The sequence below is a fragment of the Anguilla rostrata genome, chromosome 14 (genome assembly GCF_018555375.3).
Source record: "Anguilla rostrata isolate EN2019 chromosome 14, ASM1855537v3, whole genome shotgun sequence".
Taxonomy (NCBI): Eukaryota; Metazoa; Chordata; class Actinopteri; order Anguilliformes; family Anguillidae; genus Anguilla; species Anguilla rostrata.
In genome coordinates this window covers 5,580,139-5,592,024 of record NC_057946.1, presented here as the reverse complement: position 1 = coordinate 5,592,024, position 11,886 = coordinate 5,580,139, and the positions used below count along the sequence as shown (strand labels likewise).

Here is an 11,886-nt window from a genome sequence, read left to right as displayed (position 1 = left end):
TACTCGTTGATTGTCAGAATTGGCAGAATTGCCACTTTTTTTTTTCCAGTCATGACTGCAATCTGTAGGTTTGAGTTAGAGCACCAAACATTACCAGCCCTCCGACCCGTATGATCCCTTCAAAAAAAAAAAAAAACAAGCTTTGTTTCCATGGCGAAGCTGTGATTGGCAGTTAGAGTAGCGAGTAGCGGCTGCGCTCTCTCTCTGTGTGGGCAGGACCGGGTGATCGACGCCGGGCCCAAGGGGAACTTCTCGCGCTTCATGAACCACAGCTGCAGCCCCAACTGCGAGACGCAGAAGTGGACGGTCAGCGGCGACGTGCGCATCGGCCTGTTCGCCGTGTGCGACATCGCGGCGGGTGAGGGCACTGCGCCGCCGCCCCTCCCAACACCGACACCGTCCCCCACACCCCTCCCTCTTACGAGTCTTCTATGTTGGAACCGCGGACAAACCTTGGTATCAAGCGCGATTGTGTGATGAACAGTGTCACTTCAATCATGGTACAATTTAACAGTATCATTTCAGGTGGGGTGCAATTAACAGCGTCAGTCCAGTTGGTGCGATTCAAAGTACTGATTCAGTTTAATTGAATCACATTATGCATTTTGGTGGTGTGATTCACGGTATCAGTTCAGACGGAGTGGGTTCAGACAACATTACTTCAGTTGGTGTGATTCACAATATTGATTCACGTTTATAGCATCAATTCAGGCGAATCGAATCACATTACGAATCCAACTCGGACTCCAGGAGTAGTTTGTAGAATCAGTTCAGATGGCATAATAATATGAATTAAAGTGGTGTTATTTAGGTAGAAAAATGGCGTTGGTTTAGGTTCTGTAATTACCAGTCTGTTTGGATGGTGTTATTCACTGTATGATTTTTTTTTTAACCAGGTTAGTCTCATTGAGATTAGAAATCTCTTTTTCAAGAGAGACCTGGCCAAGAGAGCAGCAGTCGATTACAGACACAATAAAATTTCAGCATTCATACATACTGTAAAAGCAGACAAACAGCAATGTTCAAAGTTTCACAATCTGGTTACACGTGAATTTGCAGCGTTGCCCTCGTCTGTGCTTTTTCAGGAGAAAAGACGAGAGAGTACTGCAGCTGAACATCAGTGCGACAGGTCATTTATTGTCACGCTGGGTAAACTGAGCACGCTCTGTACTGTGTGTGATTGATTCAGTGCGCTCGCATTGCCTCGTGTCTCCCGCAGAGTCCGAACTGACCTTCAACTACAACCTGGACTGCCTGGGGAACGGGCGCACCACCTGCCGGTGCGGGGCGGAGAACTGCAGCGGCTTCCTGGGGGTGCAGCCCAAGGTGCGGCCTCATTTCCACCCGCAGAGATGGAGGCTCTAGGGCCTGCTGGGCTGGGCTGGGCTGGGCTGGGCTGGGCTGGGCTGGCTGGGGCTGGGCTCTTCTCATCCAAAAACCCTGAGCAGCTCCTTCTCCCTTTTACCTTTTAAGAGTTTCGATGAGCCACACGATAAGGGGATGTGGATTTATAGTACTTTTTTCCGAGTTTATATGCGGAGAGATTTCATTTTGTCACTGTGTGTGTTGTTGGAGCCAGCGGTTGGTAGTTTTTCTTAGGGCATTAGATAATTTTTTTTGTAGTCACATCCTTTTTAGAACTTTAATATGTTTTTTTCTTCCACACAATCTCATGTCCTGTTCTTAATCATTGTTCCTTGTACCCCCCACTTCATTTGTTTTATCGTCTGACTCTTTTTCATCCTCTGCCGCATTCCCTGCTGTCTCTCTCCGCTCTTCCCTGCTGTCTCTCCTACTGCTGTCTCTCTCTCCCTCTTCCCTGCTGTCTCTCTCCCTGCTGTCTCTCTTCCCTCTTCCCTGCTGTCTCTCTCCCTGCTCTCTCTCTGCTGTCTCTCTCCCCTTCTTCTCTCCTCTGCTGTTCCTTTCTCTCTCCCTCTTCCCTGTTCTCTCTATCCCCTCTTCCCTGCTGTCTCTCCTACTGCTGTCTCTCTCTCCCTGCTCTCTCCCCTCTTCCCTGCTCTCTCTCTCTCCTCTTCCCTGCTCCCCCTCTTCCCTGTTGTCCCTCCCCCTCTCAGAGCGCGGTGGTGATAGAGAAGGAGGAGAAGGCTCGTAACGCCCGGCTGAAGCCGAAGAAGCGCAAGGTGAAGCTGGAGAGCCGGCAGACCCACGACTACTTCTGCTTCTGCTGCAGCCAGGGCGGGGAGCTGGTCATGTGCGACAAGAAGGACTGCCCCAAGGCCTACCACCTGCTGTGTCTGAACCTGACCAAACCCCCCTACGGTACGTCCCATATTAAACACAGCCTGTCCAACCCGCCCTACGGTACGTCCCATCTCAGCCTGACCAAACCCCTCTACGGTATGTCCTGTATTAAACACAAACCTGACCAAACCCCCCTACGGAACGTCCCATCTCAACCTGACCAAACCCCCCTACGGTACGTCCCGTCTGAAACACAAACCTGACCAAACCCCCCTACGGTACGTCCCATATTAAACACAGCCTGTCCAACCCGCCCTACGGTACGTCCCATATTACACACAACCCGACCAAACTGCCCTACGGTACGTCCCATCTCAACCTGACAAAACCCCCCTACGGTACGTCCCATCTGAAACACAGCCTGACCAACCCTCCCTACGGGACGTCCCATCTCAGCCTGACCAAACCCCCCTACGGTACGTCCTGTCTCAACCTGACCAAACCCCCCTACGGTACGTCCCATCTCAGCCTGACCAAACCCCCCTACGGTACGTCCTGTCTCAACCTGACCAAACCCCCCTACGGTACGTCCCATCTCAACCTGACCAAACCCCCTAGTATGTCCAGTCTCAAAGCTGACCAAACCCCCTACGGTACGTCCTGTCTCAACCTGACCAACCCCCTACGGGACGTCCCATCTCAACCTGACCAAACCCCCTACGGTACCCTGTCCTCAACCTGACCAAACCCCCCTACGGTACATCCTGTATTAAACACAAACCTGACCAAACCCCCCTACGGGACGTCCCGTCTCAGCCTGACCAAACCCCCCTACGGTCCGTCCCATATTAAACACAGCCTGTCCAAACCTCTTCGATGGTACTTCGCCATCAGAACACAGCCTGACCAAATCACCCTTTAACGGTGTCCATCGAAACACGCTGATCGCAAACCCACGGTCGCCCCATCAGAAACACAGCCTGACTCAGCCCCTACGTCCGCCCATCAAACACGCCTGACCAAGCAGGCCCCCACGCTACGCCCATCAGAAACACAGCCTGACCAAACCCCCCTACGGGACGTCCTGTATGAAACACAGCCTGACCAAACCCCCCTACAGTATGTCCCGTATTACACACAGCCTGACCAAACCCCCCTACGGTACGTCCCGTCTGAAACACAGCCTGACCAACCCACCCTACGGGACGTCCCATCTCAACCTGACCAAACCGCCCTAGGGGGTATCCCATCTCAAACGCAGCCTGATCAACTGACTACACAGTTCACCCTATTTCAACCGCAGCCTGGCCAAACTACTGTGAATTTCTAAAATGGAGTAATTGGTCATGCCATTATTCTCCCTTTCAGAGTGCGGTGGCTGTAACTGGAACATTTCTTGTGCTGCCGTTGCTGTAACAACTAGTTGTGTTTCACTATAATTTTCAGAAGTTGTGTAACTAAGTTGTGTAATGTTAGTACACGGATTTTCAGCAATAGTGTAACTTTAACTGCTATTGTTATGCCAAGCAGCCTTGTCACATAATCACACTCATTTTTAAATCGGTGTGTCTCTGTGTGTGTGTGTGTGTGTGTGTGGGTCCAGGGCGCTGGGAGTGCCCGTGGCACCAGTGCAGCGTGTGCCAGCGCCCGGCCTCCGCGTTCTGCGAGTTCTGCCCCACGTCCTTCTGCCGCGACCACGACCTGGGCGCGCTGGTGCCCTCCGCCCTGGAGGGGCGCCTCTGCTGCCCCGGCCACGACCCCCTGAGCCCGCTGGACCCCGGGGCCGAGCTGGCCAAGGTCCGGGTCAAGGAGGAGCCCCTGGAGCCGGAGGAGCCCGAGGAGGAGGAGGAGGAGGGGGCGGCCGAGTGAAAGGGCGCCCCCTGCTGGTGATGGGGAGGAAGGCGCGGGTGGGCCGAGAGTTGGGGGGGGGGGGGAAGGGAGAGGAGGGAAGAGGGCTCGGGGGGGGAGGGGGTGGAGGGGGAGAGTTATGGGCTTTAAAAACTAGGTATCTGCCAAATTCTGAACCCAAACTCGCGGTGCGTGTGGTGTGGGGAGAGTCAAGGAGCTGGGGCTGCACTTTGACCATGGCGAGGACATCAAGGTGCGAGATGTGTGCTGGGGAGCGAGTGTGAGGCGGGAGAGACTGGCCTTGCTCTTCATTCCAAAAACAACCATCATTTCAAATTTAGGAATTAAAATCTAACAGTGTTGGTGGTTGGGAACCGTTTCTGTTTCTGTGCTTGTTTCCTGAGGGTGAGGGAGAAACAGACATTTTTGACCCTTGCTGCTTTATTTTTATTTTTTATTTTTTATTTTTTGGTTACTGACCTGTTACCATGGTTACCTGTGACCTAAGTGGGTGGGGCTTCCATCACAGGGAGCTGAATGCTTTGCTGGCCTGGTAAAGGAAGCCCTCTTGCTGCCTCTCTCTCTCAGACGAAACGCTATTGATTCACTCCAAAAAAAAAAACACAAACTTTGTGTTATGTACCTCTTGTAAAAAAAAAAAAAAGATTAAAAAAAAAACCTAATAATTACATATATATGATATCGGTTATAAAAATAAAGATTGGGAAAACACGTAGTGCAATTATCGCGGGATTCCAGTACGTTAAAGAAAGGTGGCGCTGTTGCCATCTGGAGCACGTTGTTTTATGGCTATCCTTGATGGGCTGTCACAAAGTGGTAAAAGCCTTCCTTTGGGTAGATTTTTTAATATATTTATTGATATATTTATATATGTACATGTTTACAACTTCATCCTCTTACATTGTCTTGCTAAGAGTTGTGTCCTTAAAAAAAAAAAAAAAATTGTTTGATGTTTTTAAGATTTCAGTCACACGCTTCCCATGCCTTGCTGTTGGAGTTGATGACGATGATGATGATGATGATGGTGATGTAACTTGTGTATTTAAGTCACCATGACACGTGCATTACTGAGATAGAAATTAATGTCCGAGTCTTGCAATCCTGCGCTTGGTTCACTAAGGCAAACTGAACATTTTCAGAAATATTGTACAAGACATTATTTCCAATTAAAAGTCAGTGTTTGTAATGCAAATGAGGCGTGCTAACCTGAAATGACTTCAAATGTCATAATCATCAATCAGGCAAATATCAAACCAGATGAACTGAAAATAAGCCTGATCCAAATTTAATAATTTATTAAGAATTTTTTTAACATTTTTTTTATTTATTTTTTATTTGTTTTAAAGCATTTGTGCCAACTTTTTCCCCCGTGCATTTTTTTCATTTGTTAAAACATTACTGTGCTCGTGCGTGTGGTTGCTGGGACATGGACATTCCTCTTTAGTTTCTTCACTACAAGTGTGCACTTCTGCTTCTGTTACTCTTCTGGCATAAAGAAAAAAGTTTGGAAAGGTATTTGTAAATGCTCAAAGAATGTACTTGATTATTTAAGGAAAACCTGAAAGGAAAACAGGGAAAAAAACAACTCCTTTGTGTGAGGAATTTAAGGCTCAAAAGGATCACATTTTATGCTTTCAAGTGGTTTATTAGGAATAAAATTTGTTTATAGGTGGTAGTTTTCATCTAGGAATTATTTATGAAAGTATGTTTACGAGAAGGTGATGCCATTCTACAGGGTTTGAAATGGGCTTTTGCACTGCAAGGGTTCTGAACTTAGTGAAAAAGTGAGTTAAGGCAGTTCAGCATCAGGGGAGCTGAGAGGCATCCTAGCTGCACACATTTCTTTGTAGGCCTAACCTGCTACCTTAAGTATTGTGGAGAACGTGACCCATGCCTGTTACCCTGATCCAGCTTTTGCCACCCCCCCCCCCCCCCCCAGAAAGCTAAAGCACTGCCCGTCTACTTGTACTGCATCCACGGTCATCAATACTGTTAGGACAGAGGGGTAACGGAGGAGGTGCTCTGTGTTTAGCCATGAGATTAATCCGTTTCTCTTATTTTTATACATCATACGCATTTCACTCATAGTGTCATGTATCTTCAGTGTTGGTTATATTATGTGACTGCGGCATGCGTATCCTTTATTTTTATGCATTTATATTGAGTATGTTGTTACAGTACATTTTCTAATTCCTTCATGCAATGCCTTTAATCTCAGTTGTATGTCACATGCAGTTACAGAATGGCACTTTTTTTCCCCAAGTGTCACTTTTTAAACTTTTTGATTTAAAATGAACTTTTCATGCATCGACCTCTACTTTTGTGTCATTTACAGCGTCGTGATAATTTGCACCCCTTTTGTACCTGTTTTTTTATGTAACGTGTACAAACTCTTACTAACGTTAATAGGAAAAAAAAGCCTTTATTCTAAAGCATTTGACGGAGTGGAGGTAGTGTATGGGGAGCTTTGTGACTACAGCATAGTGTAGCATAGCTGTACCTGACTTCATGCTTGTTCTGAGGCCACCCAACGAACCGGTGGCCAATAACTAAGCCTCATGTTGTGAAATACTATAATGGCTACGACAATGTAAAGGCAAGTAGCTGTTGTGAGGTAGCTTCTTGAGCTTTTCCTACTCCTGTGGTTATAAGTGTGTACTTAGCTTGATCTTATCTGAAATGGGTGCACATACAGTCATTTTTGTCGGCCATCTTGAGGCCCGTTTCTGGTCATGCATTTTGTGTGTTTTCCATGCACTTATGCATCCGGGCTCAAGAGCTTCATGGGACCCCTAATGGGAGGAGTCATCGCACGCTGGCAATCACTGAACCAGTCAAATGACTTAACCCATTATGGTGGCCCCCAGAGCCATAGATTAAGTGTGTATATATATATATATATATATATAATAGTCATATTTAATATATGGCTCTGACAAGGCCTTTCTACGTGCAGCATGGGTCATGTAGTAACATGAATCAGTGAACTGTCCAAGGCTCTTTTTTTTACCTTCATACCTTTCCATTGTAACATGAGAAGTCTGTAAAGGTTGCATCTGTAAAGGTTAGGCTAACAGCTAGACCACCAGTACACCAATCGGTACATTAATGACACTTTATTCACAAGTAACATTTGACACTTTCCTCATAGGATACTTGAAATTGTCTTTGTTATGTTGGTGTTATTTTTTTGCAGCCTTTCATTTCGTATTTGTACTTGTATTACGTTTATGTACTGCAATGCGATAGTTATCATCATGTAATAACATAAGGCTCGATGAGTGTGCTTTGTTTTTTTATTTAAATTATTATTATTATTATTATTTTTATGAATGCAGTTGGTGAACCAGGGAGGGGAATGCAGCTAAACGTGTCCAGTCATAGAGCTGAGTTTTTCCTCAGTGTTTTTGGGGAGCCTCTGTGATTAAACACTGTGGGTAGCATGACCGCCCCCAGAATACTGAGAACACTATAAGGACAGATCAGCTGACTAACAGGGATTTCTGACAGGAGTCCTAGCTCGTGTTTATGGCATCTGTTTTCCGATCACCGAAGTGGGCTTCCCTTGCTCATGAGACGAGACGCGTTTCAGGACTTTACGCTCTCAGAACGGATGCGTTAGAAGCAACACACAACGAGTCATTTTCTTTAACACATCTCCATATCTGTTTAAGGAAAGCACATTTTGTCTTACTTCCAACACAGTCTGCATTAAAAAGTTTTCATTTGTAACACAAACGTTGCCACTTCGACACAAACTGTGTTGAGAGTGTATTGGGCACCGGGATGATTTTTGTTAGTCCCTCCCCTCCCCCTCTGTCCCGGGGCACATAATTCAGTTCTGGAAGAAGAGAACAAGACTTTGTTTTCTACAGATGCCAGTTAGCAGTCATCCGGTTTGATTCTTTGATAGAAACCGACAGTAGTCAACACATTTATCCCAATGTCATAGCTGCCAATCTGGACTTAAATGCGTGCTCTTCGCTTCAAAGTCATGCTCATAAAGGTATGTCGCTTTATTTGCTGTGCTTATTTTTAAAAAATCATTGTTACTGTTATTATTGATTATGCTAGTATTGAATTGAATTAGTATTGTCAGCCAATCCAAAATGTAATGGCCTTTGTTTCCACCTCAGGATCAACATACTTCACTCACAGCAAAAACTATGAATACTTCTACATGGGTCATTTACCTAATCTTAATAAAACAGAAGTGCTCCACTAATACATACAATTGTATATAAATACTCAGTGTATTACATGGTGCAATGTATCTTAATGGTTATGACAGGTTGGTATTCTCTAAACCTCAAATGTGTATTCTTTAAATGAATATCTAAGTGTTTATACACATCATGTTTTCATCCTACATTGGAGATGGTACTCTTGTCCTTTGTTTTTATTTTAATGGAATTGCTAATATTTAACACCTGAATATAACATTTTAAAAAAAGGAAAATGACTTTTGTTTTCTTTTTTTAAATATGCATACTTTTAAAGTGATATGTTCTGAATCTTCCTGACAGACTTGTCCACTACCCTTTTTCAGGTTTGTTGGTTTTGTGTAATGCTGATTGTAATTGCTGACTTTTCATAATGAACATGGAGTAGAAATACACACTCAGATTAAGATTTCATTTTTAAAAATTACCGGACATTTTATCAGGAATGATTTTAAAAAAATGTATGGAATGAAAATTCTTTTCAAGACACAAATGTAGTGAAACCACCCTAAGATGTCTGCAGGGGGCGCTGTTTCTGTGCTGTTGATGTTTTGCTTTATAAAACATTGTTTTGTCGTTCAGCCACTGTCGTTGCATAGTGTAAAAGAATGCTTGTCCAAATTTGTACATACTAGATTGCACAGAACTCAATTGTCATTTAGCTGCAGTGTCTTTAGAATGCCTGTACTATTTAGCTTATGATCTGTGTGTGACTGTAGGAACGTATTTTTGTACATTATATTTGTTTTTTTTATTATTATTTAAAAGGAAAATTGAGTTTGAAATGTTTCGCTTCTGTCAGAAGGGTTTTTAAGTAACATTCCACAAATTGGATCCGTTTCAGACTTGCTTGAGGTTTGACTTCAATAAAACTGTTCTGAATGTTTCAGTCTGTGTGTCATTTCATTATCTTTGTGTTATTATGTATTAACTTGATTTCTTACTCTCTACAGCAGAGTGGTCTTCATTTTTATCTCATTGGTCATCTTCTGCCACGGTATGTATTTTTATATTTAAATAATGCAGGTGACAGTGGGGTATTATAATGGGTAGTGTAAGTCCTGGGTGCGGTACTGCTGTTGTACCCATGAGATACCTGAATTTGCATCAGTAAATATCCAGCTGTATAAATAGTTTTTTTTCTTTTTAAAAAGTATGTTACAAATGTTAATTACTTTGGATAAGTGTGTCCAATAAATGTCGATGTGATTTAAATGTATTTCATTTACCACATCGTGTACTGAGTGTCAGACCTGATGCTGTCAGACCTGATGCTGTCAGAAGGATGCTGGAGTTGAACTGAGCTTTGGGGGCAAGCAAAGCTTTATTTTAAATTTTGGCTGCAAACAGTCTGTCGATGTGAAAGATTTCCTTATTTCTTGGCATGTCATGTATGCAAAACTTTCTTGTGCCTGCTAAATTGCAGAGAGCCTTGGCTTTATGGTTTTCAGAATGGAATGCCTGTCCTCAGTTCAGGGATCTAAAGGCGGACATCACCAAAAGCGTCGCGTGCAGCAGGTGAGGCTCGAGTCTTCTGAAGACTTGGCGCAACTCGTAAAAGGTGGACCATTGCGCTCTCCCGCATTGTCAAGGTAAAAAAAAAAAATGATTAGTTGGTGCGTTGCACTCAGTTCTCTAATGACAAATGATGGTGAGGTTTGCGCTCCAGGAACAAGTTATTTAAAAAGAGTCACTTAGCAGTGCCAGTGTGCTTTTAATGTGCAACAGGGGAAACACTGTACAGACGTTTTAGCCACGAAAGCTTTTTGCACCTGCTTTTGTCCAAACCCTGGCTCTCGCTGAATCTGTCCTTTTCTAATTGGTCAGAGCCTTTAAAGGATTTGTAGATGACGCTGAGACTAAAAGGGTTACCTTCCAAATTCTCACACGTTCTTCTCCAAAACTTCTTTTATTTTGTTCTACGGTTCACCTCCTTGTAAATGGTAAATGGACTGCACTTATATAGCGCTTTTATCCAAAGCGCTTTACAATTGATGCCTCGCATTCACCAGAGCAATTAGGGGTTAGGCGTCTTGCTCAGGGACACTTCGACATGGCCAGGGCAGGGGATCGAACCGGCAACCCCCCGACTGCCAGACAACCGTTCCTACCTTCTGAGCTATGTCACCCCCCTATGTCATCTTTTCCAGAATGGCCACTGTCCTATCATCTATAATTCATTTAAATTGTCAGATATTTAGAGAGATTTGATAGCTTAACCTGTGCTACTGTTAGGCTCATGCTACTGTCAGACACTGAATAATCACACTAGTGTGGGGCACGCTTTGGGCGAACCAAAAAAAAAAACCTCACTGAAGCCTCAAATTCCCAGAAAGAAAGAGCAAAAAGCGTGACAGCCGTATATCCCCCTGTCGACACACACCGCCGAACTTTGACCCTGTCGTGTCATCATCTTATCCCCTCACGGAAAAGGCAGTTTTCTTGAGTGAGCCATTAACCCTTTCGGGTATAGGGCTGTGTTTGCAAACCCTCATAAAATTGCACGGATTGCAAAACTGAGCTCACAGATTTCCACGTTGGAATATTTTTTTTTCCCCACCAAGGGTGCCTAGGGGGGTATCCTACATAAACAATCTCTAAATCAAAAATTATTATTTAGTATTTATCTAACAGTTGCTTTCGGGGTCCCAGGCAGCAAGGTGTCAGAGACGGCTCCTCCCTGGTATGGATGGCAGGCGTTGAGGATAAAGCCAAAGGCCAAGCTGACCACTTTGGACTCTTAGAAATGTCTAAGAGTGGAGAAAAACCTGCGAATTGAGTTCAGTATATGCTTCTAGTTTATAATAAATAAAACTCTCCTCCCTTCAATGCATTATCATTGTGTGGCTGATGTAGGGTGATAAATATTAATGTGTGCACATGCAACTGAGCCTGAGGGTTGTAAACCCTGATACGACACAGTAAACATAGGAAGACCAAGGTTCCAGCTTTCTCTTCTGGCTGCAGAGGCTCACATTATCTTCCATAGCAGATTTTCACATGCTCATGGATGCCTTGTGTAGGGGATGTAGTTCCCCTGCACTTAAAACCAATAACGTACTGCCCTTTGTGTCTGCAGGGATAAAAACATCTTAAGAAGATTACCTTGATGGGGCTGAGCCCGCCCGCACACTGTGTATTGGAAGGGAACTTATCCCGAAATGACGACCAATTTGTGCCAAAAAATATCTTTGTTTATTCAAATCAAAAAAGTGCAAAAACATAAAAGTGCTCAAAGTGCCAAAAAGAAAGACAGCAAACGTTTCGGTCAGGAAACCATCATTTGAGCACTTCGATGTTTTTGCACTAATGATTTGAATAAACAAAGATATTTTTTGGCACAACTCAGCACATTGGTCGTCATTTTGGGATAAGTTCCCTTCCAATACACAGTGTGCGGGCTCAGCCTCATTACAGTAATCTTTTTATCTTTTTACAGGTGACTTTTTATCCAGTAACGGCGCAGGTCTACTCTCTATGTAACATAAAAACATCTTAAAACATAAATAATATTGTTAGGAGCTATGGAGTCATGCGTTGAACCTACTTCTCCACTCTTTCCCAAATACTGAGACCTCTCATCCTTGTCATT

The 11,886-nt window shown here is 44.2% G+C and overlaps 1 protein-coding gene across 4 annotated transcripts in view; it reads left to right on the top strand.

Moving 5' to 3' along the window:
• The window catches only part of nsd3 (nuclear receptor binding SET domain protein 3), a 36,516-nt gene extending 27,333 nt beyond the window's left edge, over window positions 1–9,183 (top strand). For all 4 annotated transcript variants that reach the window (XM_064307162.1, XM_064307163.1, XM_064307160.1 and 1 more), the window contains 4 exons: window positions 217–358; window positions 1,220–1,326; window positions 2,076–2,280; window positions 3,806–9,183. In XM_064307162.1, coding sequence (XP_064163232.1) covers window positions 217–358; window positions 1,220–1,326; window positions 2,076–2,280; window positions 3,806–4,071 — 720 coding nt within the window. In that variant the 3' untranslated portion in view covers window positions 4,072–9,183. The remainder of the gene's footprint in view (window positions 1–216; window positions 359–1,219; window positions 1,327–2,075; window positions 2,281–3,805) is intronic.
• The last annotated feature ends 2,703 nt before the right edge of the window (window positions 9,184–11,886 follow it).